Source organism: Monomorium pharaonis, chromosome 6 (assembly GCF_013373865.1).
Source record: "Monomorium pharaonis isolate MP-MQ-018 chromosome 6, ASM1337386v2, whole genome shotgun sequence".
NCBI lineage: Eukaryota > Metazoa > Arthropoda > Insecta > Hymenoptera > Formicidae > Monomorium > Monomorium pharaonis.
In genome coordinates this window covers 346,289-372,591 of record NC_050472.1, presented here as the reverse complement: position 1 = coordinate 372,591, position 26,303 = coordinate 346,289, and the positions used below count along the sequence as shown (strand labels likewise).

The 26,303-nt window shown below is 41.1% G+C and overlaps 1 protein-coding gene across 1 annotated transcript in view; it reads right to left on the bottom strand.

The window, feature by feature from the left end:
• LOC118646097 (transcription factor 12-like) overlaps window positions 1–10,862 on the bottom strand; it is a 16,613-nt gene extending 5,751 nt beyond the window's left edge. The window contains 7 exon segments of the mRNA XM_036288388.1: window positions 448–495; window positions 497–508; window positions 1,302–1,460; window positions 1,723–2,007; window positions 4,477–4,610; window positions 7,460–7,541; window positions 9,510–10,862. Coding sequence (XP_036144281.1) covers window positions 448–495; window positions 497–508; window positions 1,302–1,460; window positions 1,723–2,007; window positions 4,477–4,610; window positions 7,460–7,541; window positions 9,510–9,548 — 759 coding nt within the window. The 5' untranslated portion in view covers window positions 9,549–10,862.
• Window positions 10,863–26,303: the final 15,441 nt, after the last annotated feature.

The following is a 26,303-nucleotide window of genomic DNA, read 5'->3' as shown; positions in this document are numbered from 1 at the left end:
AAAGGAAAGAATCAAAGTCAAAATAACTGCTTTTATGCGCTTCTAAATGTTTCACGTAGAAAGACAGTTCCACCAATCGAAAAGACGGTAGATCTCGGAGAAAAGTAGAAAATATATTACAAGAAATTATATTTAAAAAAAAGTCCGATCAATTAGACTAATTAATGCTGTTTAATGCCGACTGATCATCGAAACGTGTTCTTGTTAATAAAAAAATATGTACAAGCTACGATTATACATTGTGCACAATAAAAGACCTCATCACAATATATAATCAAAATTAATCAAAAGCATAATCAGCAAAAAGTGCAATGGATGGAAACATGTTTGGCATTTGTCTCGTGGCGTGAACATGCGTATAAAAGAATACGGTAAAGTAGGGAACGAATAAAAAAAGAAAGAGGAAAGGGGAGGGTAAAAAGAAAACTGAAATTCGGCGGTCCTCACCTCGGGGTGGTCGCGAAGGAAGCCGATGGCATCGTCTAGCCTCTGCTGTTTCAGGCGCCGGCTTCACACACACACCAACGCAACAACAAAACCAAAAAAAAAGAGAGAAACAACCAAGTCAACACAACGTTCACAACAAACAGGGCGAAATGAAAAAAAAACGTGTCGTCAAATAAACGGGAAGTACGATAAACTTAATAATTTTTGCGTAAAAAAAGGGGGCGGACGGAGGGAGGATGTAGATAAATAGCCGCTTGCAAGGGAAGCACACAAACGGTGATTCTCGGTGCAAACGCGATCATGCACTCTGTGCGATTTCAGTGCTGCGTGATTATGTGCGAATAGCGATCATAATTTCTCGTACGATAAATAAACCTTTAACACAAATAAGAGCAAACGGCTCCTTTCTTTTACTTCCGCTTGTACAGAGTTCCTCCATTTCTCGTAACAATCCTCCCCCATCCCCCTCCCTCAAAAAAGATACAAATTGAGCGAATGATAATGATGGTACGTCGACATGTCACATCAGCGTACCATACGTATATAGCGAAATATTGTCGGGAAAATGTGACTGTCGTGTTTCAGCGCTTATAAAAGTGAAAAATTATTCGCGTGCGTGTCTCTGAAGCGGCCAAAATTATACACGCGTACAAGAAGCCTTTCAACAATGTTCGATGATCAACTGTACCTCGATAGAATATCATGTATAGCAATGATCGAGTCAACAAAGTATTTGTACATGTAATTGTATTGAACAACGTTGAAAAGATCTTGTGGCTGTGCGACCGGGCCGCCGTGAGATAATCGTAATTAGTAAATCGTATACAAATACAGAATAGCACCTCGATACATACCATGTGAATACCACGATTTGGGTCCGCCGTAAAATGCGGCGAGACTGGCGCGGCTCCAGGTGCCCAACCTGGCGCCGAGCCGGTTAAAGGTGGTGGCGAACTGACGGGTGTAGATGGATTACTGCTATAACTGGATACTGATTGGTCCGTGGGATAAATCTGTGAAAAACGTCGTGATAACAACGCAGCCGTGACACAACATTACGTAGTACGAATCATTCGCGAGATGAGATGTATCTCAACACCGCGGCAAGTGTTACATTAGATCACAAAAACGTCTTCACAAACGCTACGTAAATTACATATAGATTCAAGTATTTATCATCTAACTACCTCTATTATTTTATAATTTCTTTTTGTTAAAATAATTTGTGCTCTGTGAACGTGAAAAAAAAAATTTGACTTGACGACGAACACATACTCGGGTGCTCACGACGGATGCAAGGGTTTTGCCGAGGGTGTCGTCCGTGGTGGATTGCTGGTTCGTCGTGGGCGCAGTGTTGGGCGCGGAAGGCGCGGTCGTCGGTGCACCAGGACTATGGCTATATTGCAACGATGCCGGCGACGGCGCTCCTGTGCCGCTGTTCGCCGCGACCGCGGCACTACCCCGGAATGTCGACATTGGCGGCAGGGAAGCCGCATTGGTCACCGCCGAGCCCAGGATCGGCGCTGCAGATTCACCGTTCGGTGACATCGCCGAGTATGCCTGAAACCGCCAAGCGCAAATGGTTCGACGCTCGGTTCTTGTGGTAAACGTCTCTCGGGGCGGGGAAGTCGTGGGAATACGCGATCACGTCTTCAACGTTAATTATCGAACTTGCGTCCAGTATGTTGGAATCTCTCTCCTCTGTAGGTTCTCTGTCGTACAAGGAATTCTATAGGTTCGTAGGAATGTTACTCGATTTGTGAAACGGGAGGATCACGTCAGCCGTCATCGCGACACACTTCCTCTGATCCCGTAATCAATGCGTCTCAGTCGTTATCTTCATGGATTTCGTGAGGATTCGAAAGGGATGTCTTCTCTAGGAGCGAACGTGCGTGCTTGCGTGCGTGCATGCGTGAAACATTGATTCGTCCTGCGTGTAGTTACAAACGATAAAGGCCTCCGTTGCAAAAGTCCCGAGTGATTTCCAGGAGTCGCATAAAGATTTGTACACGATTGCCTCTGAAGCGTGTGTCTTTCTGGTTGTAATGGATCGCCTCGGCCGGCTTTGATATCGGATACACTGAGCGTGGGATAGAGCACTCTCTCGCACCTACTGAAGCCGCTCGTAAAAGTCTAATTTTAAGCCACCGTCGACGCTCTCTATGGAGCGTAGCGTATTTATCAACAAATTAGAGTGGCCGGGACGAACGCCTACGGAGACGTACGTGCCGCGCGTAAAACGTCGTCTTTAATCGACACCGTTACGAAGATGAGCAGCTTCTGGACGTGGAATATCGCGGCGGGACCGAGGAATTTCGGTGCGTCGACTAGAAAAACCTAGAGACATCCAGGAATCTCGCTTTCGGTGGGCGCCGCGCGGACGGCGTTCCTGGAAGCTGGGTCATTAAACTGGAAGCTCGTAATGTTTAATCTTTGGTGAAACCGAAAGAAATCTTACTTCTCGAGACGCCTGACTCCATCTTTACTTGGAGCTGCGTTCGCCCTAAATCGTACAACGTCTTTACGACGTTTCTTGTCATATCACGTAGGCCAAAAGGCCTCGCTGTAGCTACGCGAACGACAATAAAACGGTTTGTCTTACAGTCGTTAAAAGTCGGACTTTATGATCCGAGAGTACCGGAAGTTTATAGCGATCTATTGTATGTATATATGTAAAGAGCTAATGTTTTAACAAAAATAAAAATAACGTAACGATTCTCGTCACATTTGTTATCGGTGATTTTCGATCGAAGGTATCGCGATCGCGACGTCATACGCCTGCACCAGAAGCCTTCTCGATCGTTTCAAAGAGAGAGAAAGAGAAAGAGAGAGAGAGAGGCTCTGCTGAGAGACGGATGCGAGGTGCCACGAAGAGGAGGATTTCGTGGTAACCATGAACGGCGTAAATCAAACGAAGGCTGCACTTGACTAGAAACATGGAGTAGCGGGAGGGTTGGGACGCTATATATAGACGCCAGTGAGTCATTTGACGTTGACTCCAGAGCACTGTCAACAGTGTCTCTCAAACCATAGCGAAACGATGAAGAGAGAACGCGTCTCTCTCTTCTCTCTCTAACTTTCCTCGCGCGCACGGGACAATCATCGACCGGGTGGTCCGAAATAAGACAGCTAGAAGAGGCCACCAGCTGGCTCGTCGGATCGCGGTTGACGAAGAGGATTAGAGTCGACGCCGATTGCTCGGAGAGTAATGGTCGGCCGAGGAGCGACACGCGGCTCGTCCTCGAGACGACCCCGCGCGAATTGCGACGAGACTCGCCGAGAGAGAAAGAGAGCAAGATTTAGCGCGATCGGAATTTATTACGCGTTGCTCGAAAAGCCATCAACAATGCAATAATCCCCGAAAAGTTTGCGTATTTGTCGAGAACGTCGAGAATGCCCCGCATCTCTCGGAATCTCTCGTCCGAGAAGAGTGCATTTCGAACAGCCGTCCGTCCGCTTCGACGTACAGTGACGTGGATAAAAGTCTGCGATTTGGTAGAATTCCTCGGCGAGCGTGAATTTAGCGTGCTCGGCTGATCGCGATACGCGGGAGCTCGCGGTGAAATTATCGCGCTCGAGTGCGCCCCCGGTTCGAAAAATCGATTTTTCGTCGTCGAATTCAATTTTTTGATATTGTCGATTACACAATCGAGGTTTCGTCGGACCTCGTTGTGACATTTTGGGACGGAGAGAGGCACCACCAACCAAACGTTGCTCGGGAGGCACATCGATCTTCCGTAGCACCGAGATTAGGTCGCACACGCTTAGGTTTTAATCTGTCGACTTCCTCGTCGAACTCACGTGTTCGACGACGGAGAATACGGGCGAAGGAATATCCCCCGTGTCTATTACCAAGTTCCAGAGACGTCGTTTTCGCGACGGCGGCTCCGTAGGGAAACGGCACCCGAGTCACGGGTGATTGATCGTTTCTTCGGATTCGGCCGCGGTATGGGGATAGTCAGGATAGAAACGACAGAAAGGAAGGAAGGAAGAGAAAGAGAAAGAGAGAGAGGTAGTAAAATCACTTACCATAGGGTCGTGGGGTAGGTGCATGGGATAGGCTGGCTGCGCCAGGTGAGAGGGTGCGTATCCACTGTATGGGGGTTGGACACCACCGCCGCTACCCGTCCATGGGTCACCGGGACCGGTTCCAGTATTACCATCTGCAACAAAGAGAGACGCGATTTCGATCAATCATGTGTCATCCGATTATTATTATTATTATTATTATTCAAATATCTAAATAATCGATTCAGAGCATCCACATTCAAAAAAGATACATTTGAGAATAGCTCGATAATACAGACACAATTACGAAATATACATAAAAATTTTGCGATGCATTGTTGCACAGTAAAAAACATTTTGCGTTTCTGTTAAAACCGGTTCCTTGTCAAAACCTTTTTTTTTATGTTAAATTTTTAATATACTCTAGTATTAATCTGTAGCATAACGTGATTTGGAATATTTTGTGTGTTAAATTGGCATTTGACATTTCATTTAAAATAATTTATAGATAACTTAAGAGAAGCAGAAGCAACACAGAAATAATGTAATTCTGAAATGTAAATTATATATTAATTTGAATGTTTTCTCCGCAATTTATTTCAAAATTGTGTTAGTGTTCTATTTTCTTTGTGTTATTTCTTTTACATAATATTTGTGTTACCTCCTATTCATCTTGTGTTAAATTACCAGAAAAATTTTAAACATGTATTAAATTCGAAACAAAGTTTTTTACTTTGTAAAAATCTTTCTTTCGACACGCATTATTTGTATATCCGTAAAAATGTTTCCTTGAAGCATCGCAATGTAGAATATTGAATCTTGCCGACTACTCGGGTACTTTCTACGTCATTGAAGCGGAAAATAATAAATAATAGAGCACGTGGCGTTCACAGCGAGCAGAGAATGTCGCGCACGTGCCCGGATAATGAGCGTCCAAATCGAGTTAAAACGCATCCTCGCGCGGCGCTTAATCGAATTTCCCAACTCGTCAGGGACGCCTTACACGCTCCGCCTCATAATGTTTGTACAATTTCGGTCGATTAACACAACGGCGACGTTGTTCCGCTTCAAGCGCGTTGGCGCGCATCGCGCGCCAAACTTCCTAATCAAGCGGCGATGTCATTCCTTCCGCAGTAATTATTTCGAGAACGAGTCCGCGGTATGATACAACTTCCCTGGACTTTCGCCAAGTCGAAATTTCGCGCTTTCTAACGTCTCACTCTCGGTCCCGGGGCGTCGCGGCGTCGTTTGCGGCGGAGTCGCGCGTGCACACGCACGCGCGCACACACACACACACACACACACACACACACATACCCGGTATAAGACTCGGCCAATAGATGCGCGGTACTCGGCGCGGGCCATTATTTTAGTTGAAAACAACAGCAATAAGCTTCGGGAACGTATTTCTTGATACTTTTGCTTGATATAATTCCCGTGCCGGGCGCTCCTCGACGAGAAAACGGAAACTAAGCCAAACTACTCGGGCGTTCCTACCAACTACCGGTGTTCGATGTCTGATAAAACTTTTTCGCCCTCCCCTCGTCGTGGCCTGCCATTTATAAGCCATTCCGGTCAGCTACCGGGTGCCACGAGCGCCGACACGTATTTCGAAAGCGCACTTAAACTGCTACTTTTCTCATCTGATCCATAATAACGAGCCCTGCGGTGAAAACTTGGCCGATTTCATAGATCTATCATCGTGCAGTTCGTCTGAAATATTTGCATATTTAAGCACGCCGAGTTCTTCCGCGAAGAATCATTCGTCATCATCAATATGGCCTTTTTACGGCTATCTGAGCTGTGTATTCTGGTATGTTCGATTTAATAAAATCAAATTTAATCAAATAAATGTTGTATTTATTTTTGAAATGTCGTAGGTTTGGTATAAAACTTCCTAAGATTTCCCACTGCGCGAGAGCCTCAGCATCCGCGAAGCACGGAGCGTGACGGCGGTGTACGTCGCACCTGCCTCGCGAGATGACGATAATTTTTCGAAGATCCGTTATAATATATCTACGAAATAAACCGTAAACCACAATTACAGCTCTGCAAAAATAAGCGGCAGTCCCGGCTGATGGAGCAATTCGCGCGCGACACACCAATTATTCCACCGCGATGACGAACGATCATGCGCGCAAATCAATTTTAGAGCAACGAATCGATTATATTGAATGGAGAGGCATCGTGCAAAGCAGCGCGAGTCAAAGAAGAGTCGCTTCTCTCGGCGAGCGACGGAAAATGATTAAAATAGCGACACTAAGACGCCGGCGCTTCGATAAATGTTCGCTGCGACAACAAAGTGGTGCGGATTCGCAGCAGTGGCCGGTGCCGAAGCGAGCTCCGCCGGCGGGGAATTGCTTTTATTGGCAATATCTCGTCGACGAAGTTTCCCCCGTGGAATTTTTTTTTTAGGACGGCGCGCCGGATATATCCGCGAAATCCAGCGACGAACTTCGACGCCCCCGCCGCGCCGCACGCTTGAACAAATAGCGAGATTGTTATTGTTTTTACGCGCGACAGGCAGAGCGGCAAATTTTACGAGCGAACGTTAAACAGTTGAATATTAGTGCGCTCGTAAAATCCCTTTTATCGTCCATTCGGATCGTTATGCGATTTCCAAATGATATATACGAACGTACGCGCCTATGCCGGTGGCTGCTGATTCGCGGATAACGATCGATCTATCGAACCATCTCCGCAGGTTTGCACTATCTAGTTTAATTACATCCACGTCCGCTGATATCGATTATTAACAGATATAAGTCGGCAATCTATTTCATAACTACTTTCGTGAAATTAGTATTCGATATAAAACCAGTCTGTTACTACGCGCTCTATTTTCGTTGCTCGGCTGCCGGTTATCTGAGAATGAATCTAAAGAATGCAATGATTCACTCAAAAAAATTCCACCTTTTTTATTATCGGAGATATTAAAATCATGGTATATGTTGTGTATCTCAATTTTTCTTATTTTTATTACTGTAACTTTGCTCTCGCTTACCGATGTAATAGGAATCCGTGTAAAGGGCACCCTTCGGCGACGTGTATCTCGGCGAGTCCTGCCCGAATTCATCCGAGCCATACTGCAACAGAAAAAAAGCAAATCTTCATTATTAAGAATTCACTATTAAGCTACTAAGAGAACGGGGAATCCTGTGATTTGCGGAATCGAAACAAAACGGAAACGCCGCGCGTATAATTTTCTTGTCGCGCTGCTTAGCGAGCCGCGAAACTTTTCACCGACCTAGTCGACGTTTCGGCATTTCTGGTGTAATGCGGTAAAATTGCGCTGTAATCGACGACACGCGGACTCCAACCACCGGTTGGGCAGACACCGGCATCGATGTTGCATCTCTCGTTTCTTGCGACACCTTTGTGCATTGTGTTGTAGCGTGTCTCTCCATCGATCTTACGATAGACCCGGTCGAGACTATTACGACACCGACCGACGTCGTGGCTCGTAGCGAGAGCAGTCATTAATTCAACGGCGTAGACGCGAGAGAGGAACGTGCGCGCTTCTAGAGAGAGAAAATCGGTATGATGGAGTCATTAAACGGCTGCACACATACACACAGGCGCGCGGGGTTATCCTTGCGCAACGCGGACATCAATAAAAATCTAAGATTAGGTCGTCCTCCGCGATCCAATTAACGCCGTCAGTCTTCATAGGAATGAGCGGAAGGCATCGATTTAACGACGTTCGCTCTGGCAATGCGACGATTTTTTATTCTTCATAAAGGAAGACGTCGAAGTAAACTTACGCGTCGAAAGTGCTAGTGACGGTATAAAGCGTCGTTTCGTACCAGCGAGACTGAAATGTGCTCGGTAGATATACAATGCTCCAATTTTTAGAACGCGACGAAGGTCGCGCGGGAGAGAAGTAAAGCGATGATAAATTGACCCATTAAGTCCCAGGAGGCCCCTATACGCTTTTTTTTGTTTTAAATTCTTGTAACTCGAATTCTAATCAAAAGTTTTAAATCTCATTTGGTATTTAGAGATACAACGAGTTGCTCTTTCCAAAAATCTAATCGGTGATGGGATAAGATATCTGAAAAATATATATAAAGATTAAAAGTAAAAAAAGTAAGAGACCTGCCTTTTATTAAGAAATATTCGGCGAATAAATGATTTTGCCTATCATCTTGACGTGGTACAATTTGATATAATTATTATTTGAGTCATGTAAAATTATGAATTCGTAGAAATAAAAAGAGACATAATTATAAAATTTTCTGCATTTATATGAACTATTTTATTTTAATAAAGATTTTTAGATTAAAGAGTTTGTATTACCCTTTACGAAAAGGATCTCTTATTTTTTATTTTATATCTTTTGTTATTTTTAGATGTCTCATTTCATCGTCGACTAGATTTTCGGAGAGAGCAACTCTTTTTATCTCTAAATATCAGTTGCAATTAAAAATTTTTTGATTAGAATTTATAACAGAAAAGCGCGTAGAAACTTCCAGGAAGCTAATGAGTTAATTGTGGAGAGTTTATTGGAGTTGGAAGCTCGATATGGAGCTGTATGTCAAACGTAACATAAAACACCGTGCGGAAGCAGTTTCGCGAGTAATAAAAAAATCTTTGATTATCTAATGAAGTCTAATCCGATGTCGCATTTCAATCATTTAAATGGGGAATAAAGCTTAATCCGACGAATAGCGTTACTCGATATAGCTGGATTACTCATCCATTATGGACGTCGAAACGCCTCTCCGCGAGACTACATGCATCGAGAAAAGTTCTCTATGAGAGAAGTCGGGTTCCAAAGACAGATTATGCGATCGCGAGCTACATACGGAGAACATTCGTGTCCTCAGTTTCAAGTTATAGATTTATGATACTCGTTTTCCTTCCGTCCCTCTTTCCTCGAGTCGAGACAGATACATAAGATTTCGATGTGGAAAGAAGACAATGGATGGGACGAGGATGCACAGAGTGCACACGACAGGAACGGGGATCCCTATCGATCGCGATTGATGCCGATGAGGTTACGGATAGAATCGAGGGAGTTCCCGCGTAGTCCGCGTTTTTGGTAAATTTACCATTTTATAGCCGCCGTAGTCGGTGTGGCAGACAAACATGCTGGCGGCGGGAACGTGTGCGCGCTGATTCGACGATACACCGACTCCTCCGCGTCCTCGTACACGTAGGTACGGGTCACGTCGTCATACAGGACGGCATATCACCACCATCACCAACCACCGTCACCACCACTACAAAGGAGGGCACGTTGATCCGGCGACGACGAGCGGAGGAGTTGCCGCGCGAACGAGAGGAAGACGAAAAGCGGAAAAGAGGAGTAGCCGACCAAGTAGCGAGGTACAAGAGAGGAAGAAAGACAGCAATCGCTGTGCGCGTTGCAACAATCCCTCGTCCCAATTTCTCGTCTCTTTCTCTCCAGCCGTGATATATGTTAAAATATTCCACGGCACTACTGCTGCCTTATCCGCTTGCACCGCGCCGAAAACTTTCGCGCGCGATGCACGACGACGGTTCTCTTCCACTCTCTGCCTCTCTCGCTTCTTCTTCCGCTCTTTCTCCCTGTTCGCTACCCCGTCCCGCTTCTCCGACACGTCGAAAAGTGCCGCGCGCTCGCCTCGCGCGGGGGTAAAATAAACTTCGGCCGCTAACGCGAGGACTATGGGGCGCCAGGCCGAAATTTAACGCCTTCTCTCCGAGCCATGAAAGAATCGTACAACTTTGTGCCGACGTCGGAACTTTGCAACTACGCTTACGCGCGGACCGGGGACTCTCTCGCGACAGGTCGGTAGTCCGGAAACCACGTGCGAATTCAGACTACTGGCGAAACTTGACTCAACTCGACTTTTAACTCGACTCGACTCGACTCAATTCATCGGTTAGAAACGACGTCACCGAGCGACGCGGCCGACTACGCGCGACTGTCGGCCGTGGTGTCGCGCGTTCGCCAACGTCGATCGAGAAAACGCGCGGCCGAGGTGGGAGCGACGCGCAATCCAATGGACGCGCACCGAGTTCCGTGAAAGAAGCGACGCGGAGAGATCTCCTCCTCCTCGTGATATCCTCCGAACTGTGCTGCCGCATGGGAGTTCGCGCGCGATAAGTCTGCCGCGAGCGCGCGTAGACTACGAGAAGAAAACGAACGCGTTTCATTCGTGGCGCAGTCTGGCGATAGACTCTGCTCGAGGAAAACATGCTCCGTTATACATCCCGTCTTTATCTTCCCCTTCACGCCGATGTATAATACAAAACGAGACAGAGATAGATAGATAGATAGAGAAAGAGAGAGGAATAGACGTTATCGCTGACAGACGCGTGACAAATGAAATCGTTTTCGAGAGCGTACAATGTTGGCACCAGAGTATCTGGGAGAGATAGAGGAATAATCGCGGCCCGATAAAAGAGTATCGAGTTTTATCGGCCAAAGTGGTCGATAACGGCCTTACAAATAAGAACATTTTCTTCAACCGGGAAAGGGAGGTTAAAACTGGTATTAATCGGTTGACAAGCTGCGTGGACCCTGGTTCTATTAATTTAAATGAATTGCTTTGACACCCACGGTCAAATGTGGATCTTTGACAAGAGCCAATCTCGCACATCACGTTTTTTTCACTCTTCATCTTCCCTCTTATTTATAGTAGTAACAAATAAAATCGCAATTGAAAATAAACGAATCCAATATTCGTAGATTGATCAATAAAAACTTGAACGAAGTACATACAGACAAGAGTAAAAAAATCTGTTTAAGAAAAAAATTGAAACAATCTAACTTTAGTAGGCGAAAAAGATTTCTCATCGTTCCATTTATAAATTAGCGATTTTAAAGAATTTACTCGAATTTTAGCCATGGATCAATGCGAAATTCGGCCGAGCGGGCAAAAATGTTTGCTAAGCGTATCGCGCGCGAGACGTCGTTCGATATTCACGAGCCGACATCACTAAACGGGCCATTAAATTATTCACCGAAAACCGTAACGGGCACTTTAACTTGGGGCCGCAGAGACCCGGGACTGGACCACGTGCGCGGACCACGGCGAGAGAGAGACACCGCGTGGACAATAATTCACGTTTTATTTCCTCCTCGCGACAGAACGTATAGGAAAGGAAAGGACACGCAATGATAAAAATGTCGCCGCGGTCGACGCGGCGGATCAGAAATCTTAATATGTCCTGGTCGGATGTCCACGGTGGTCCATGGAGAGTCAGCGATTTCCAGCCAATATAAATGTCCTACATTGATTTAGTTCACTCTTCCTACCACCTTTCCCCGGCGGTGGGTCTTACGATCTATCGCGAGGGCAAGACGAAAAGGACGATCGGGGATGCGAGAGAAACCCCGGACCGGACAGACCGAACGAAAATGTCTCTGTCAGGGAAATTAGCTTTCGAGGATCTGAAATAGGACAGAAGGGTGCGGCGGCACCGCACACCCTCCTTGAGAGACGGATGTTATGAAACTTTTGGAAAATTGAGCACGTTATGGCCACCTCACGTTCTTGATCAACCGCGTCGTCGTAGTCGTCGTTCATCCCTCGCATATTATACTTTAGATATTTTACATTGATGGTCGTGATTCACAGCTTGCCTCGCATGACTTACTTAACCTTACACTAGATTTGAGAATAGATCTGCCACTTATTTCATAATTATGAAGAAAGAAGAGCTTACACGTCGCAAAACAAAAACTAGAAAGATTACAAGAAGATAATTAATAATAAGATAAAATAAGAGTTAAGAAAAATTACATTAATCAAAATAAATAAATCAAACAAATGTGTTAAAAATGTAGCTGAAGCTAGCAACCAAAGGCAGCAGCCAAACGTCGAGCGGTCAGGGCCGAATATCATATAGGCGTTTTCAGGGGAATCCAGATATTACCATTCGATCAAACGTTAAAAATTCTCTGGTTATGAAATATTTAACAAACATTGAAAAATTTGCATAGGGTTTAGTCATTATAAATCATAATCGATCATATGCGACAGAACTTGTAATTCACCAAATATTATAAATTTTTTCAACTAATTTTTATCGTTTTCTGCGCCTCACGCCTAAACGCAAAGTACGATTTTCTTCAAATTTGGCTGGAAATATCTTTCCGTAAAGCACAATCGACTGATCCATCATTCGCGAAAAGAAAGGCATTTTCCTAATTGTTATAAATATGTTTTTAATTAATTTCTATCGTTTGGAACTGTGAAACCCCTACGACCTCGTCGTCGGCTCTGGAAGCGGCAAAAAGCGGTAATGTACTTTACAAAAAAAAATCGCTGCATTATTCTGGTAATCAACCACGTTCTGCAAAAGTGCATTTTTATAAAAATTTCTCATATACGGTTAATTAAGTCGTTCTAGACTTCAAAAAATATTTTCGTAAAAATTTGAAGACAGCCTTCCTTGTGTTCATCTGACAAACGTAATTAACAATTTAAAAAACCACTAAATAATTAATAACGAACGCGAATGACTGATCAGTCTATTGTTGGGGTTAGGTATTTCCAGCTAAATTTGGTGGAAATCGTATTCTGCGTTTAGGCGTGAGGCGCACAAAACGATAAAAATTAATTTTTTAAATGTTTATAACAATTAGAAAAATGCACGACCTCTCGCGAATGATCGATCATTCGATTGTACGTTACTACAAGATATTTCCAGCCAAATTTGGTGGAAATCGTATTCTGCGTTCAGGCGTGAGGCGCACGAAACGATAAAAATTAATTATTTAAATGTTCATAACAATTAGGAAAATGCACGTCCTCTCGTGAATGATCGATCATTCGATTGTACGTTACGACAAGATATTTCCAGCCAAATTTGGTGGAAATCGTATTCTGCGTTTAGGCGTGAGGCGCACGAAACGATAAAAATTAATTTTTTAAATGTTTATAACAATTAGGAAAATGCACGTCCTCTCGCGAATGATCAATCATTCGATTGTACGTTACGACAAGATATTTCCAGCCAAATTTGGTGGAAATCGTATTCTGCGTTTAAGCGTGAGACGCACGAAACGATAAAAATTAATTTTTTAAATGTTTATAACAATTAGAAAAATGCACGTCCTCTCACGAATGATCGATCATTCGATTGTACGTTACGACAAGATATTTCCAGCCAAATTTGATGGCAATCGTATTCTGCGTTTAGGCGTGAGGCGCACGAAACGATAAAAATTAATTTTTTAAATGTTTATAACAATTAGGAAAATGCACGTCCTCTCGTGAATGATCGATCATTCGATTGTACGTTACGACAAGATATTTCTAGCCAAATTTAGTGGAAATCGTATTTTGCGTTTAGGCGTGAGGAGCACGAAACAATAAAAATTAATTTTTTAAATGTTTATAACAATTAGAAAAATGCACGTCCTCTCGCGAATGATCGATCATTCGATTGTACGTTACGACAAGATATTTCCAGCCAAATTTGGTGGAAATCGTATTCTGCGTTCAGGCGTGAGGCGCACGAAACGATAAAGATTAATTTTTTAAATGTTTATAACAATTAGAAAAATGCACGTCCTCTCGCGAATGATCGATCATTCGATTGTACGTTACGACAAGATATTTCCAGCCAAATTTGGTGGAAATCGTATTCTGCGTTCAGGCGTGAGGCGCACGAAACGATAAAGATTAATTATTTAAATGTTTATAACAATTAGGAAAATGCACGTCCTCTCGCGAATGATCGATCATTCGATTGTACGTTACGACAAGATATTTCCAGCCAAATTTGGTGGAAATCGTATTCTGCGTTCAGGCGTGAGGCGCACGAAACGATAAAGATTAATTTTTTAAATGTTTATAACAATTAGAAAAATGCACGTCCTCTCGCGAATGATCGATCATTCGATTGTACGTTACGACAAGATATTTCCAGCCAAATTTGATGGAAATCGTATTCTGCGTTCAGGCGTGAGGCGCACGAAACGATAAAAATTAATTATTTAAATGTTTATAACAATTAGGAAAATGCACGTCCTCTCGCGAATGATCGATCATTCGATTGTACGTTACGACAAGATATTTCCAGCCAAATTTGGTGGAAATCGTATTCTGCGTTCAGGCGTGAGGCGCACGAAACGATAAAGATTAATTTTTTAAATGTTTATAACAATTAGAAAAATGCACGTCCTCTCGCGAATGATCGATCATTCGATTGTACGTTACGACAAGATATTTCCAGCCAAATTTGGTGGAAATCGTATTCTGCGTTCAGGCGTGAGGCGCACGAAACGATAAAGATTAATTATTTAAATGTTTATAACAATTAGGAAAATGCACGTCCTCTCGCGAATGATCGATCATTCGATTGTACGTTACGACAAGATATTTCCAGCCAAATTTGGTGGAAATCGTATTCTGCGTTCAGGCGTGAGGCGCACGAAACGATAAAGATTAATTTTTTAAATGTTTATAACAATTAGAAAAATGCACGTCCTCTCGCGAATGATCGATCATTCGATTGTACGTTACGACAAGATATTTCCAGCCAAATTTGGTGGAAATTGTATTCTGCGTTCAGGCGTGAGGCGCACGAAACAATACAAATTAATTATTTAAATGTTTATAACAATTAGGAAAATGCACGTCCTCTCGTGAATGATCGATCATTCGATTGTACGTTACGACAAGATATTTCTAGCCAAATTTAGTGGAAATCGTATTCTGCGTTTAGGCGTGAGGAGCACGAAACAATAAAAATTAATTTTTTAAATGTTTATAACAATTAGAAAAATGCACGTCCTCTCGCGAATGATCGATCATTCGATTGTACGTTACTACAAGATATTTCCAGCCAAATTTGGTGGAAATCGTATTCTGCGTTCAGGCGTGAGGCGCACGAAACGATAAAGATTAATTTTTTAAATGTTTATAACAATTAGAAAAATGCACGTCCTCTCGCGAATGATCGATCATTCGATTGTACGTTACGACAAGATATTTCCAGCCAAATTTGGTGGAAATTGTATTCTGCGTTCAGGCGTGAGGCGCACGAAACGATACAAATTAATTATTTAAATGTTTATAACAATTAGGAAAATGCACGTCCTCTCGTGAATGATCGATCATTCGATTGTACGTTACGACAAGATATTTCTAGCCAAATTTAGTGGAAATCGTATTCTGCGTTTAGGCGTGAGGAGCACGAAACGATAAAAATTAATTATTTAAATGTTTATAACAATTAGGAAAATGCACGTCCTCTCGCGAATGATCGATCATTCGATTGTACGTTACGACAAGATATTTCCAGCCAAATTTGGTGGAAATCGTATTCTGCGTTCAGGCGTGAGGCGCACGAAACGATAAAGATTAATTTTTTAAATGTTTATAACAATTAGAAAAATGCACGTCCTCTCGCGAATGATCGATCATTCGATTGTACGTTACGACAAGATATTTCCAGCCAAATTTGGTGGAAATCGTATTCTGCGTTCAGGCGTGAGGCGCACGAAACGATAAAGATTAATTTTTTAAATGTTTATAACAATTAGAAAAATGCACGTCCTCTCGCGAATGATCGATCATTCGATTGTACGTTACGACAAGATATTTCCAGCCAAATTTGGTGGAAATCGTATTCTGCGTTCAGGCGTGAGGCGCACGAAACGATAAAGATTAATTATTTAAATGTTTATAACAATTAGGAAAATGCACGTCCTCTCGCGAATGATCGATCATTCGATTGTACGTTACGACAAGATATTTCCAGCCAAATTTGGTGGAAATCGTATTCTGCGTTCAGGCGTGAGGCGCACGAAACGATAAAGATTAATTTTTTAAATGTTTATAACAATTAGAAAAATGCACGTCCTCTCGCGAATGATCGATCATTCGATTGTACGTTACGACAAGATATTTCCAGCCAAATTTGGTGGAAATCGTATTCTGCGTTCAGGCGTGAGGCGCACGAAACGATAAAGATTAATTATTTAAATGTTTATAACAATTAGGAAAATGCACGTCCTCTCGCGAATGATCGATCATTCGATTGTACGTTACGACAAGATATTTCCAGCCAAATTTGGTGGAAATCGTATTCTGCGTTCAGGCGTGAGGCGCACGAAACGATAAAGATTAATTTTTTAAATGTTTATAACAATTAGAAAAATGCACGTCCTCTCGCGAATGATCGATCATTCGATTGTACGTTACGACAAGATATTTCCAGCCAAATTTGATGGAAATCGTATTCTGCGTTCAGGCGTGAGGCGCACGAAACGATAAAAATTAATTATTTAAATGTTTATAACAATTAGGAAAATGCACGTCCTCTCGCGAATGATCGATCATTCGATTGTACGTTACGACAAGATATTTCCAGCCAAATTTGATGGAAATCGTATTCTGCGTTCAGGCGTGAGGCGCACGAAACGATAAAAATTAATTATTTAAATGTTTATAACAATTAGGAAAATGCACGTCCTCTCGCGAATGATCGATCATTCGATTGTACGTTACGACAAGATATTTCCAGCCAAATTTGGTGGAAATCGTATTCTGCGTTCAGGCGTGAGGCGCACGAAACGATAAAGATTAATTTTTTAAATGTTTATAACAATTAGAAAAATGCACGTCCTCTCGCGAATGATCGATCATTCGATTGTACGTTACGACAAGATATTTCCAGCCAAATTTGGTGGAAATCGTATTCTGCGTTCAGGCGTGAGGCGCACGAAACGATAAAGATTAATTTTTTAAATGTTTATAACAATTAGAAAAATGCACGTCCTCTCGCGAATGATCGATCATTCGATTGTACGTTACGACAAGATATTTCCAGCCAAATTTGGTGGAAATCGTATTCTGCGTTCAGGCGTGAGGCGCACGAAACGATAAAGATTAATTATTTAAATGTTTATAACAATTAGGAAAATGCACGTCCTCTCGCGAATGATCGATCATTCGATTGTACGTTACGACAAGATATTTCCAGCCAAATTTGGTGGAAATCGTATTCTGCGTTCAGGCGTGAGGCGCACGAAACGATAAAGATTAATTTTTTAAATGTTTATAACAATTAGAAAAATGCACGTCCTCTCGCGAATGATCGATCATTCGATTGTACGTTACGACAAGATATTTCCAGCCAAATTTGATGGAAATCGTATTCTGCGTTCAGGCGTGAGGCGCACGAAACGATAAAAATTAATTATTTAAATGTTTATAACAATTAGGAAAATGCACGTCCTCTCGCGAATGATCGATCATTCGATTGTACGTTACGACAAGATATTTCCAGCCAAATTTGGTGGAAATCGTATTCTGCGTTCAGGCGTGAGGCGCACGAAACGATAAAGATTAATTTTTTAAATGTTTATAACAATTAGAAAAATGCACGTCCTCTCGCGAATGATCGATCATTCGATTGTACGTTACGACAAGATATTTCCAGCCAAATTTGGTGGAAATCGTATTCTGCGTTCAGGCGTGAGGCGCACGAAACGATAAAGATTAATTATTTAAATGTTTATAACAATTAGGAAAATGCACGTCCTCTCGCGAATGATCGATCATTCGATTGTACGTTACGACAAGATATTTCCAGCCAAATTTGGTGGAAATCGTATTCTGCGTTCAGGCGTGAGGCGCACGAAACGATAAAGATTAATTTTTTAAATGTTTATAACAATTAGAAAAATGCACGTCCTCTCGCGAATGATCGATCATTCGATTGTACGTTACGACAAGATATTTCCAGCCAAATTTGGTGGAAATTGTATTCTGCGTTCAGGCGTGAGGCGCACGAAACAATACAAATTAATTATTTAAATGTTTATAACAATTAGGAAAATGCACGTCCTCTCGTGAATGATCGATCATTCGATTGTACGTTACGACAAGATATTTCTAGCCAAATTTAGTGGAAATCGTATTCTGCGTTTAGGCGTGAGGAGCACGAAACAATAAAAATTAATTTTTTAAATGTTTATAACAATTAGAAAAATGCACGTCCTCTCGCGAATGATCGATCATTCGATTGTACGTTACTACAAGATATTTCCAGCCAAATTTGGTGGAAATCGTATTCTGCGTTCAGGCGTGAGGCGCACGAAACGATAAAGATTAATTTTTTAAATGTTTATAACAATTAGAAAAATGCACGTCCTCTCGCGAATGATCGATCATTCGATTGTACGTTACGACAAGATATTTCCAGCCAAATTTGGTGGAAATTGTATTCTGCGTTCAGGCGTGAGGCGCACGAAACGATACAAATTAATTATTTAAATGTTTATAACAATTAGGAAAATGCACGTCCTCTCGTGAATGATCGATCATTCGATTGTACGTTACGACAAGATATTTCTAGCCAAATTTAGTGGAAATCGTATTCTGCGTTTAGGCGTGAGGAGCACGAAACGATAAAAATTAATTATTTAAATGTTTATAACAATTAGGAAAATGCACGTCCTCTCGCGAATGATCGATCATTCGATTGTACGTTACGACAAGATATTTCCAGCCAAATTTGGTGGAAATCGTATTCTGCGTTCAGGCGTGAGGCGCACGAAACGATAAAGATTAATTTTTTAAATGTTTATAACAATTAGAAAAATGCACGTCCTCTCGCGAATGATCGATCATTCGATTGTACGTTACGACAAGATATTTCCAGCCAAATTTGGTGGAAATCGTATTCTGCGTTCAGGCGTGAGGCGCACGAAACGATAAAGATTAATTTTTTAAATGTTTATAACAATTAGAAAAATGCACGTCCTCTCGCGAATGATCGATCATTCGATTGTACGTTACGACAAGATATTTCCAGCCAAATTTGGTGGAAATCGTATTCTGCGTTCAGGCGTGAGGCGCACGAAACGATAAAGATTAATTATTTAAATGTTTATAACAATTAGGAAAATGCACGTCCTCTCGCGAATGATCGATCATTCGATTGTACGTTACGACAAGATATTTCCAGCCAAATTTGGTGGAAATCGTATTCTGCGTTCAGGCGTGAGGCGCACGAAACGATAAAGATTAATTTTTTAAATGTTTATAACAATTAGAAAAATGCACGTCCTCTCGCGAATGATCGATCATTCGATTGTACGTTACGACAAGATATTTCCAGCCAAATTTGGTGGAAATCGTATTCTGCGTTCAGGCGTGAGGCGCACGAAACGATAAAGATTAATTATTTAAATGTTTATAACAATTAGGAAAATGCACGTCCTCTCGCGAATGATCGATCATTCGATTGTACGTTACGACAAGATATTTCCAGCCAAATTTGGTGGAAATCGTATTCTGCGTTCAGGCGTGAGGCGCACGAAACGATAAAGATTAATTTTTTAAATGTTTATAACAATTAGAAAAATGCACGTCCTCTCGCGAATGATCGATCATTCGATTGTACGTTACGACAAGATATTTCCAGCCAAATTTGATGGAAATCGTATTCTGCGTTCAGGCGTGAGGCGCACGAAACGATAAAAATTAATTATTTAAATGTTTATAACAATTAGGAAAATGCACGTCCTCTCGCGAATGATCGATCATTCGATTGTACGTTACGACAAGATATTTCCAGCCAAATTTGATGGAAATCGTATTCTGCGTTCAGGCGTGAGGCGCACGAAACGATAAAAATTAATTATTTAAATGTTTATAACAATTAGGAAAATGCACGTCCTCTCGCGAATGATCGATCATTCGATTGTACGTTACGACAAGATATTTCCAGCCAAATTTGGTGGAAATCGTATTCTGCGTTCAGGCGTGAGGCGCACGAAACGATAAAGATTAATTTTTTAAATGTTTATAACAATTAGAAAAATGCACGTCCTCTCGCGAATGATCGATCATTCGATTGTACGTTACGACAAGATATTTCCAGCCAAATTTGGTGGAAATCGTATTCTGCGTTCAGGCGTGAGGCGCACGAAACGATAAAGATTAATTTTTTAAATGTTTATAACAATTAGAAAAATGCACGTCCTCTCGCGAATGATCGATCATTCGATTGTACGTTACGACAAGATATTTCCAGCCAAATTTGGTGGAAATCGTATTCTGCGTTCAGGCGTGAGGCGCACGAAACGATAAAGATTAATTATTTAAATGTTTATAACAATTAGGAAAATGCACGTCCTCTCGCGAATGATCGATCATTCGATTGTACGTTACGACAAGATATTTCCAGCCAAATTTGGTGGAAATCGTATTCTGCGTTCAGGCGTGAGGCGCACGAAACGATAAAGATTAATTTTTTAAATGTTTATAACAATTAGAAAAATGCACGTCCTCTCGCGAATGATCGATCATTCGATTGTACGTTACGACAAGATATTTCCAGCCAAATTTGGTGGAAATCGTATTCTGCGTTCAGGCGTGAGGCGCACGAAACGATAAAGATTAATTATTTAAATGTTTATAACAATTAGGAAAATGCACGTCCTCTCGCGAATGATCGATCATTCGATTGTACGTTACGACAAGATATTTCCAGCCAAATTTGGTGGAAATCGTATTCTGCGTTCAGGCGTGAGGCGCACGAAACGATAAAGATTAATTTTTTAAATGTTTATAACAATTAGAAAAATGCACGTCCTCTCGCGAATGATCGATCATTCGATTGTACGTTACGACAAGATATTTCCAGCCAAATTTGGTGGAAATTGTATTCTGCGTTCAGGCGTGAGGCGCACGAAACGATACAAATTAATTATTTAAATGTTTATAACAATTAGGAAAATGCACGTCCTCTCGTGAATGATCGATCATTCGATTGTACGTTACGACAAGATATTTCTAGCCAAATTTAGTGGAAATCGTATTCTGCGTTTAGGCGTGAGGAGCACGAAACAATAAAAATTAATTTTTTTAATGTTTATAACAATTAGAAAAATGCACGTCCTCTCGCGAATGATCGATCATTCGATTGTACGTTACTACAAGATATTTCCAGCCAAATTTGGTGGAAATCGTATTCTGCGTTCAGGCGTGAGGAGCACGAAACAATAAAAATTAATTTTTTTAATGTTTATAACAATTAGAAAAATGCACGTCCTCTCGCGAATGATCGATCATTCGATTGTACGTTACTACAAGATATTTCCAGCCAAATTTGGTGGAAATCGTATTCTGCGTTCAGGCGTGAGGCGCACGAAACGATAAAGATTAATTTTTTAAATGTTTATAACAATTAGAAAAATGCACGTCCTCTCGCGAATGATCGATCATTCGATTGTACGTTACGACAAGATATTTCCAGCCAAATTTGGTGGAAATCGTATTCTGCGTTCAGGCGTGAGGCGCACGAAACGATAAAGATTAATTATTTAAATGTTTATAACAATTAGGAAAATGCACGTCCTCTCGCGAATGATCGATCATTCGATTGTACGTTACGACAAGATATTTCCAGCCAAATTTGGTGGAAATCGTATTCTGCGTTCAGGCGTGAGGCGCACGAAACGATAAAGATTAATTTTTTAAATGTTTATAACAATTAGAAAAATGCACGTCCTCTCGCGAATGATCGATCATTCGATTGTACGTTACGACAAGATATTTCCAGCCAAATTTGATGGAAATCGTATTCTGCGTTCAGGCGTGAGGCGCACGAAACGATAAAAATTAATTATTTAAATGTTTATAACAATTAGGAAAATGCACGTCCTCTCGCGAATGATCGATCATTCGATTGTACGTTACGACAAGATATTTCCAGCCAAATTTGATGGAAATCGTATTCTGCGTTCAGGCGTGAGGCGCACGAAACGATAAAAATTAATTATTTAAATGTTTATAACAATTAGGAAAATGCACGTCCTCTCGCGAATGATCGATCATTCGATTGTACGTTACGACAAGATATTTCCAGCCAAATTTGGTGGAAATCGTATTCTGCGTTCAGGCGTGAGGCGCACGAAACGATAAAGATTAATTTTTTAAATGTTTATAACAATTAGAAAAATGCACGTCCTCTCGCGAATGATCGATCATTCGATTGTACGTTACGACAAGATATTTCCAGCCAAATTTGGTGGAAATTGTATTCTGCGTTCAGGCGTGAGGCGCACGAAACGATACAAATTAATTATTTAAATGTTTATAACAATTAGGAAAATGCACGTCCTCTCGTGAATGATCGATCATTCGATTGTACGTTACGACAAGATATTTCTAGCCAAATTTAGTGGAAATCGTATTCTGCGTTTAGGCGTGAGGAGCACGAAACAATAAAAATTAATTTTTTAAATGTTTATAACAATTAGAAAAATGCACGTCCTCTCGCGAATGATCGATCATTCGATTGTACGTTACTACAAGATATTTCCAGCCAAATTTGGTGGAAATCGTATTCTGCGTTCAGGCGTGAGGCGCACGAAACGATAAAGATTAATTTTTTAAATGTTTATAACAATTAGAAAAATGCACGTCCTCTCGCGAATGATCGATCATTCGATTGTACGTTACGACAAGATATTTCCAGCCAAATTTGGTGGAAATCGTATTCTGCGTTCAGGCGTGAGGCGCACGAAACGATAAAGATTAATTATTTAAATGTTTATAACAATTAGGAAAATGCACGTCCTCTCGCGAATGATCGATCATTCGATTGTACGTTACGACAAGATATTTCCAGCCAAATTTGGTGGAAATCGTATTCTGCGTTCAGGCGTGAGGCGCACGAAACGATAAAGATTAATTTTTTAAATGTTTATAACAATTAGAAAAATGCACGTCCTCTCGCGAATGATCGATCATTCGATTGTACGTTACGACAAGATATTTCCAGCCAAATTTGATGGAAATCGTATTCTGCGTTCAGGCGTGAGGCGCACGAAACGATAAAAATTAATTATTTAAATGTTTATAACAATTAGGAAAATGCACGTCCTCTCGCGAATGATCGATCATTCGATTGTACGTTACGACAAGATATTTCCAGCCAAATTTGATGGAAATCGTATTCTGCGTTCAGGCGTGAGGCGCACGAAACGATAAAAATTAATTATTTAAATGTTTATAACAATTAGGAAAATGCACGTCCTCTCGCGAATGATCGATCATTCGATTGTACGTTACGACAAGATATTTCCAGCCAAATTTGGTGGAAATCGTATTCTGCGTTCAGGCGTGAGGCGCACGAAACGATAAAGATTAATTTTTTAAATGTTTATAACAATTAGAAAAATGCACGTCCTCTCGCGAATGATCGATCATTCGATTGTACGTTACGACAAGATATTTCCAGCCAAATTTGGTGGAAATCGTATTCTGCGTTCAGGCGTGAGGCGCACGAAACGATAAAGATTAATTTTTTAAATGTTTATAACAATTAGAAAAATGCACGTCCTCTCGCGAATGATCGATCATTCGATTGTACGTTACGACAAGATATTTCCAGCCAAATTTGGTGGAAATCGTATTCTGCGTTCAGGCGTGAGGCGCACGAAACGATAAAGATTAATTATTTAAATGTTTATAACAATTAGGAAAATGCACGTCCTCTCGCGAATGATCGATCATTCGATTGTACGTTACGACAAGATATTTCCAGCCAAATTTGGTGGAAATCGTATTCTGCGTTCAGGCGTGAGGCGCACGAAACGATAAAGATTAATTTTTTAAATGTTTATAACAATTAGAAAAATGCACGTCCTCTCGCGAATGATCGATCATTCGATTGTACGTTACGACAAGATATTTCCAGCCAAATTTGGTGGAAATCGTATTCTGCGTTCAGGCGTGAGGCGCACGAAACGATAAAGATTAATTATTTAAATGTTTATAACAATTAGGAAAATGCACGTCCTCTCGTGAATGATCGATCATTCGATTGTACGTTACGACAAGATATTTCCAGCCAAATTTGGTGGAAATCGTATTCTGCGTTTAGGCGTGAGGAGCACGAAACAATAAAAATTAATTTTTTAAATGTTTATAACAATTAGAAAAATGCACGTCCTCTCGCGAATGATCGATCATTCGATTGTACGTTACTACAAGATATTTCCAGCCAAATTTGGTGGAAATCGTATTCTGCGTTCAGGCGTGAGGCGCACGAAACGATAAAGATTAATTTTTTAAATGTTTATAACAATTAGAAAAATGCACGTCCTCTCGCGAATGATCGATCATTCGATTGTACGTTACGACAAGATATTTCCAGCCAAATTTGGTGGAAATCGTATTCTGCGTTCAGGCGTGAGGCGCACGAAACGATAAAGATTAATTATTTAAATGTTTATAACAATTAGGAAAATGCACGTCCTCTCGCGAATGATCGATCATTCGATTGTACGTTACGACAAGATATTTCCAGCCAAATTTGGTGGAAATCGTATTCTGCGTTCAGGCGTGAGGCGCACGAAACGATAAAGATTAATTTTTTAAATGTTTATAACAATTAGAAAAATGCACGTCCTCTCGCGAATGATCGATCATTCGATTGTACGTTACGACAAGATATTTCCAGCCAAATTTGATGGAAATCGTATTCTGCGTTCAGGCGTGAGGCGCACGAAACGATAAAAATTAATTATTTAAATGTTTATAACAATTAGGAAAATGCACGTCCTCTCGCGAATGATCGATCATTCGATTGTACGTTACGACAAGATATTTCCAGCCAAATTTGGTGGAAATCGTATTCTGCGTTCAGGCGTGAGGCGCACGAAACGATAAAGATTAATTTTTTAAATGTTTATAACAATTAGAAAAATGCACGTCCTCTCGCGAATGATCGATCATTCGATTGTACGTTACGACAAGATATTTCCAGCCAAATTTGGTGGAAATCGTATTCTGCGTTCAGGCGTGAGGCGCACGAAACGATAAAGATTAATTATTTAAATGTTTATAACAATTAGGAAAATGCACGTCCTCTCGCGAATGATCGATCATTCGATTGTACGTTACGACAAGATATTTCCAGCCAAATTTGGTGGAAATCGTATTCTGCGTTCAGGCGTGAGGCGCACGAAACGATAAAGATTAATTTTTTAAATGTTTATAACAATTAGAAAAATGCACGTCCTCTCGCGAATGATCGATCATTCGATTGTACGTTACGACAAGATATTTCCAGCCAAATTTGGTGGAAATTGTATTCTGCGTTCAGGCGTGAGGCGCACGAAACGATACAAATTAATTATTTAAATGTTTATAACAATTAGGAAAATGCACGTCCTCTCGCGAATGATCGATCATTCGATTGTACGTTACGACAAGATATTTCCAGCCAAATTTGATGGAAATCGTATTCTGCGTTCAGGCGTGAGGCGCACGAAACGATAAAAATTAATTATTTAAATGTTTATAACAATTAGGAAAATGCACGTCCTCTCGCGAATGATCGATCATTCGATTGTACGTTACGACAAGATATTTCCAGCCAAATTTGGTGGAAATCGTATTCTGCGTTCAGGCGTGAGGCGCACGAAACGATAAAGATTAATTTTTTAAATGTTTATAACAATTAGAAAAATGCACGTCCTCTCGCGAATGATCGATCATTCGATTGTACGTTACGACAAGATATTTCCAGCCAAATTTGGTGGAAATCGTATTCTGCGTTCAGGCGTGAGGCGCACGAAACGATAAAGATTAATTTTTTAAATGTTTATAACAATTAGGAAAATGCACGTCCTCTCGCGAATGATCGATCATTCGATTGTACGTTACGACAAGATATTTCCAGCCAAATTTGGTGGAAATCGTATTCTGCGTTCAGGCGTGAGGCGCACGAAACGATAAAGATTAATTTTTTAAATGTTTATAACAATTAGAAAAATGCACGTCCTCTCGCGAATGATCGATCATTCGATTGTACGTTACGACAAGATATTTCCAGCCAAATTTGGTGGAAATTGTATTCTGCGTTCAGGCGTGAGGCGC